The 6,082-nt window shown below is 31.0% G+C and overlaps 1 protein-coding gene across 1 annotated transcript in view; it reads left to right on the forward strand.

Annotated features, from left to right (window-relative positions):
- The window catches only part of LOC114126871 (uncharacterized), a 29,759-nt gene extending 23,677 nt beyond the window's left edge, over positions 1–6,082 (forward strand). Inside the window, exons 15-28 of the mRNA XM_050198749.1 lie at positions 10–181; positions 285–380; positions 460–1,418; positions 1,489–1,637; positions 1,710–1,848; positions 1,918–2,231; positions 2,303–2,922; positions 2,998–3,218; positions 3,299–3,475; positions 3,534–3,773; positions 3,853–4,020; positions 4,094–4,207; positions 4,276–4,432; positions 4,556–6,082. Coding sequence (XP_050054706.1) covers positions 10–181; positions 285–380; positions 460–1,418; positions 1,489–1,637; positions 1,710–1,848; positions 1,918–2,231; positions 2,303–2,922; positions 2,998–3,218; positions 3,299–3,475; positions 3,534–3,773; positions 3,853–4,020; positions 4,094–4,207; positions 4,276–4,432; positions 4,556–4,698 — 3,669 coding nt within the window. The 3' untranslated portion in view covers positions 4,699–6,082. The remainder of the gene's footprint in view (positions 1–9; positions 182–284; positions 381–459; positions 1,419–1,488; positions 1,638–1,709; positions 1,849–1,917; positions 2,232–2,302; positions 2,923–2,997; positions 3,219–3,298; positions 3,476–3,533; positions 3,774–3,852; positions 4,021–4,093; positions 4,208–4,275; positions 4,433–4,555) is intronic.

The raw sequence follows: 6,082 nt of genomic DNA on the forward strand, positions 1-6,082 counted from the left end.
ATTTTGTAGGATGCAGCAAGTAACAAAAGCACAAACTCATATGATAAATTCTGTGAATCAACGATGGAAAGTGTACGTGCTTGTACCCTAAGAGGTCAATTGGAATTAGTTCCTACCACTAAATCAATAGATATTTCTGAAGTTGAACCGGCAGCTAATATTGTAAAAAGATTTGCTACAGGTAAAATATTAAATTATATAATTATTAAGCTTAAAAATACATTCCTGGCTTCACTCAGAATCTAAAAATAACTATTGGTTTTATTTATTTATTTTATATTAAGGTGCTATGAGTCTTGGTTCAATCTCTATTGAAGCACATACATCCTTGGCAATTGCTATGAACAAATTGGGAGGAAAGTCTAATACTGGAGAAGGAGGTATTTATTCATTTCTTTCTTTATATATATACAATATACATATACGTCATTGTGTTATAATTATTATGTAAATATTAAGGTGAAAATGCTGACCGCTATTTAAATCAAGATCCAGAGAACAACAAACGATCAGCTATTAAGCAAGTAGCATCTGGTCGATTTGGTGTAACCAGTTCATATCTAGCTCACGCTGATGATATACAAATTAAAATGGCCCAGGGTGCTAAACCTGGTGAAGGAGGTGAATTGCCTGGCTATAAAGTGACTAAAGATATTGCCGCCACTAGACATTCAGTACCAGGTGTAGGATTAATATCTCCACCACCTCATCATGATATTTATTCAATTGAAGATTTAGCAGAACTTATTTATGATTTGAAGTGCGCTAATCCTAATGGAAGAATATCTGTAAAATTAGTTTCTGAAGTTGGTGTAGGAGTAGTTGCTTCAGGTGTAGCTAAAGGAAAAGCTGAACACATTGTAATTTCTGGTCATGATGGTGGTACTGGAGCTAGTTCATGGACTGGTATCAAAAATGCAGGTCTTCCATGGGAACTTGGTGTAGCAGAAACTCATCAAGTCCTTGTATTGAACAACTTAAGATCCAGAGTAGTCGTCCAAGCTGATGGTCAAATACGGACTGGTTTTGATGTCATTGTAGCTGCTTTGTTGGGTGCGGATGAAATAGGCTTGAGTACTGCACCATTAATTGTACTAGGATGCACCATGATGAGAAAATGCCATTTAAATACTTGTCCTGTTGGAATTGCAACTCAAGATCCTGTTCTGAGGAAAAAATTTGCTGGCAAACCAGAACATGTTATTAACTTCTTATTTATGTTAGCCGAAGATGTACGAAAGCATATGGCAAACCTTGGTGTTGCCAAGTATCAAGATCTTATTGGACGCACTGACCTTCTCAAAATGACAGACAGCAACAATAACCCTAAAGCGAAGTTCTTAAATCTTAGTCCTGTACTACGTAATGCATTGCATATGAGACCTGGTGTTAATATAATTGGTGGATCAGAATCACAAGTATAATTACAGATAAATACTAATCATTACTACTTCATTACTAATCAAAAAAAAAATATATTATTTTTAGGACTTTCAACTAGAAAAACGCATGGACAATATTCTTATAACTGCTGCACAACCAGTAATTGATGGTTTGCAAAAAAGTGTAAATATTGAGCTTACCATTAATAATGAATGCCGTGCTTTTGTTTCAACTTTAAGCTACCATATTTCAATGTAAGTTTTATACTTTTGATCTATAAAACAAAATATTAATTAAATAAACTTAAATATTTCATTTCATTTTAGGAAATATGGAGATGCTGGTTTACCAGATAACAGTATAAATATAAAATTAAAAGGCTCTGCTGGGCAGAGTTTCTGTGCATTTATGACTAAAGGAGTACATGTTACTTTAGAAGGAGATGCTAATGATTATGTTGGAAAAGTATGTTCATTATATTATTTCACTCATATTATCACTTTAGGTTCAAGGTTATTAATATATCATTTTTAGGGTCTTTCTGGAGGTGAAATAGTTATTTTCCCACCAAAATCGTCAACATTCCAATCTGAACTCAATGTAATAGCTGGCAATGTTTGCTTGTATGGAGCTACTAGTGGAAAAGCATTTTTCAGAGGTATCGCAGCCGAACGTTTTTCAGTTCGAAATTCTGGTGCTGTAACAGTTGTTGAAGGAGTTGGTGATCATGGTTGTGAGTACATGACTGGTGGTTGTGCAGTTATTTTGGGTCTAACAGGACGTAATTTTGCTGCTGGTATGTCTGGTGGTATTGCTTATATTCTTGATGTTGATGGATCTTTTAAAAGGTAAAAATAATTTACAATATATTTTTTTCAAAAGTTAAATATTTATATTTGTTTTGATGTTTATTTTAAAGCAAATGCAATACAGAAATGGTAGAACTGCTTCCTCTTGACCGTAAAGAAGATCTAGACTATGTTCAGTCTCTTTTAGAAGAATTTGTTCTTAAAACTGAATCAGTTATTGCATCTAAGCTGTTAGATTCTTGGCCCCATTCTGCATCTAAGTTTATTAAAGTTTTCCCTTATGAATATCAAAGAGCTTTAAAACAATTGGCTGAAGAAACAAAAGTAACTCAGAGCCACACAAATACAACAGAAGCTGTTACTGAACCTATTGTCCGTGAGCCAAGTGTTCGTGACATTGAAGAAACAATTAATGATCAAACATTTGAAAAAAAAAGACTTGAAAAGATATTAGATAAAACTCGAGGTTTTGTAAAGTATTCGCGAGAAACAATGATGTACAGACCTGCTGAAAAACGACTCAATGATTGGGACGAAATTTATAATTTCCAACATGTCAGGAAAGGACTTAGGGTTCAAGCTGCAAGATGTATGGAATGTGGTGTACCATTCTGTCAATCTTCACATGGATGTCCTTTGGGAAATATCATACCAAAATGGAATGATTTAGTTTTCAATAATAATTGGCAAGAGGCATTAAATCAACTTTTACAAACTAATAATTTCCCTGGTACCTAAACATATTGATGATATTTTAAATAATATAGCTGCATATTATTAAATATATTACGTTTTAATTTTTTAGAATTTACTGGACGTGTTTGTCCCGCTCCTTGTGAAGGCGCATGCGTTTTGGGTATCAATGAACCTGCTGTAACTATTAAGAATATAGAATGTGCCATTATTGACCATGCTTTTGAACAAGGTTGGATTAAACCTGAACCACCAAAGTTCCGATCTGGTAAAACTGTAGCTATTGTTGGATCTGGTCCATCAGGGCTAGCAACTGCTCATCAATTGAATAAGGTAAAAATTATAATAACCAAGTACCTAGTACCTAGTGTTTTTACAACTAAAAACAACCAAGTTTAAATGATAATTTTTAGGCTGGACATTTGGTAAAAGTTTTTGAGAGGAATGATCGTATTGGTGGATTATTGCAATATGGAATTCCAACCATGAAATTATCTAAAGAAGTTGTGCAAAGGAGAATTAAACTTTTAGAAGATGAAGGCGTGGTTTTCCATACAAATGTCAGCGTTGGCAAAGATTACTTAGCTAAAGTAATTTATATATAAACAATTATTATTATGAACAATTATTAATATTAATTTATGATAGGAGCTCTTGGATCAGTTTGATGCTGTTGTATTATGTACTGGTGCTACATGGCCACGAGATCTACCTATACCTGGTCGTCATCTAAACGGTATTTACTTTGCTATGAACTTCTTAGAATCTTCACAAAAAAAACAGCTCGGTGGGCCAACAGATCTACCCCTATTAGCTAGGGACAAAGACATAATAGTGATTGGTGGTGGTGATACTGGTTGCGATTGTATTGCTACTTCATTAAGACAGGTTAGTGCTTGTTGTTACTTAAATACTTGATAAAAGGCATATATATGATTAATTTTTCTTAAATATACATTAATATTAGAGGGCAAGATCTATTACATCATTTGAAATCCTTCCTGAACCACCAGCAACTAGAAGTCGAGATAACCCTTGGCCACAATATCCTAGAGTATTTAAAGTGGATTATGGTCACGAAGAAGTTAAAATTAAGTATGGCAGAGACCCAAGGCAATTTTGCATCATGAGCAAGGTCAGTAATCTATAAAACATTTATTTCTATATCAAAATAATAAGACCTTTTAATCAACAAAAATATTTTGTAGGAGTTTGTTGACGATGGTAATGGTAACGTTAGTGGTATTAAGACAGTTAAAGTGAATTGGACTAAAGATGAAGCTGGACGATGGAAAATGGATGAAGTACCAGATTCTGAACAGGTATTTAAAAACTTTTTTTTAAGAATTTCTATTAGTTTATTTATATAATGTAACTATGTATTGTTTAGATTTTCAAATGTGATATGGTTCTTTTGGCAATGGGATTCCTTGGTCCAGAACGTACAATTGTCAATGAATTATCATTAGCCCTTGATCCGAGATCTAATTACCAGACACCTACTGGTCGTTATGCTACATCCGTTCCTAAAGTATTTGCTGCTGGAGGTTTGTAACTTAAATTAATAATTTAAGAATAAAAGCTATTGAACATTTTAATAATTTGTTTTAAACATAAATATTAATTGCATACAATCGTTTCGATATAATCAACTTGTACTGTTAATTTAGATTGCCGCCGTGGCCAGTCATTGGTAGTTTGGGCAATATCTGAAGGACGCCAAGCAGCTAGAGAAGTAGACGCATTCCTCATGGAGCAATCTGTATTGCCTGGACCTGGTGGTGTGATATCTATTCAAACTGTTAGTGCTTAAATTAGTACGTTATATGTAACTACATATGGACAATATTGAGGGAATCACGTTGGTTTTTTAAAATAATATTTTAACATTACAGTGTGTTAGTTCTTTTTTCAACTGATTAGGTATCAAAACCATATTATTGTTATAAATATATATATTTTTTTTTTTACTAATAATTTAAGTATGGTTACGTTATTTTTTTAAGCTCCTATGGAAACAGTAAATTCCTAAGATCGATTTTCGATTTACTCATAACAATAAAAAAAACAACACACAAACATATGTGTTTTCCTTATTCATACAATATAGATACATATTATATAATTATATAAGTGGAGTGAGTGTGTGTTATAAATACCCATACATTTAGTATTATCTTAAATTCCATTTTTCCCCAGCTATTTAAATTTATATCAAAATACGTGAATATTGACAAAAGTGTAAGAGACTGACTTTCTATTAAGAATTTTATTTTTAAATAATATGTTTGTATGAATATTAACATTTTTAACTTGTGTGTGTATTTTCTATACATTATAAAGCATAGAATGGATAAAAAATGTATTCTATTTAGACAAATTGACTCTGGATTAATATTTTTTTACAAACAAAAACATTAAGTAGATAAAGATTTTTGAGCTATCCACACAGAGCAAAATATACAATTAGGTATATATCAATTTTCATTGAAAGCTGTCTAAAATATGACATATCACATTCAAATTTAATTTTTGATTAAACAAAATTTGCTATCACTGATTAATAATTATTAATTATGAATGTGTATACTATAATATAGTAAGAAGACAATAGAGAATCAGTCTTTGACACTTATAACAAATTTCACACTTGTTAGATTTCATATTCATAAATATTGTTTACAGTATTATCGTCCAATTTGTTGAATGTATTTATTTTTATTATTATTTAAATATATTCAATAGCTTACAAACGTAAGATTTTAATATTATTGCATATCCTAAACTATTACTACCTACCATACTAAATATATAATTATAAATTATCACTATAGAATTAATTACTTATGCTTACATAATATGTTATTATTGTTAAAATTTAATTACATAAATAATGTCAATTTAGTATGTAGAAATATTGAAAAATTAATTGGTGCGCAGTTAAAATATACTGTATTATAGCTGAACTATTATGAAATTTATGCTATAAACTTTACTTTTGTGTAAAAGCTATTTGCCATTTGAAACATTGTGCCCTTAAAGACAATAATAAATTATAAATGATACTTAGATATTTGTTTAATGTGTATTTTTAATATTATTCGATCATTATGTCGATGTTTTGTGCTAAGTATAATTATTATTATATATATATAATATTATTATGTAGTCGTTGAATTATATGATTATTTATGCAA

The sequence above is a fragment of the Aphis gossypii genome, chromosome 1 (genome assembly GCF_020184175.1).
Source record: "Aphis gossypii isolate Hap1 chromosome 1, ASM2018417v2, whole genome shotgun sequence".
Taxonomy (NCBI): Eukaryota; Metazoa; Arthropoda; class Insecta; order Hemiptera; family Aphididae; genus Aphis; species Aphis gossypii.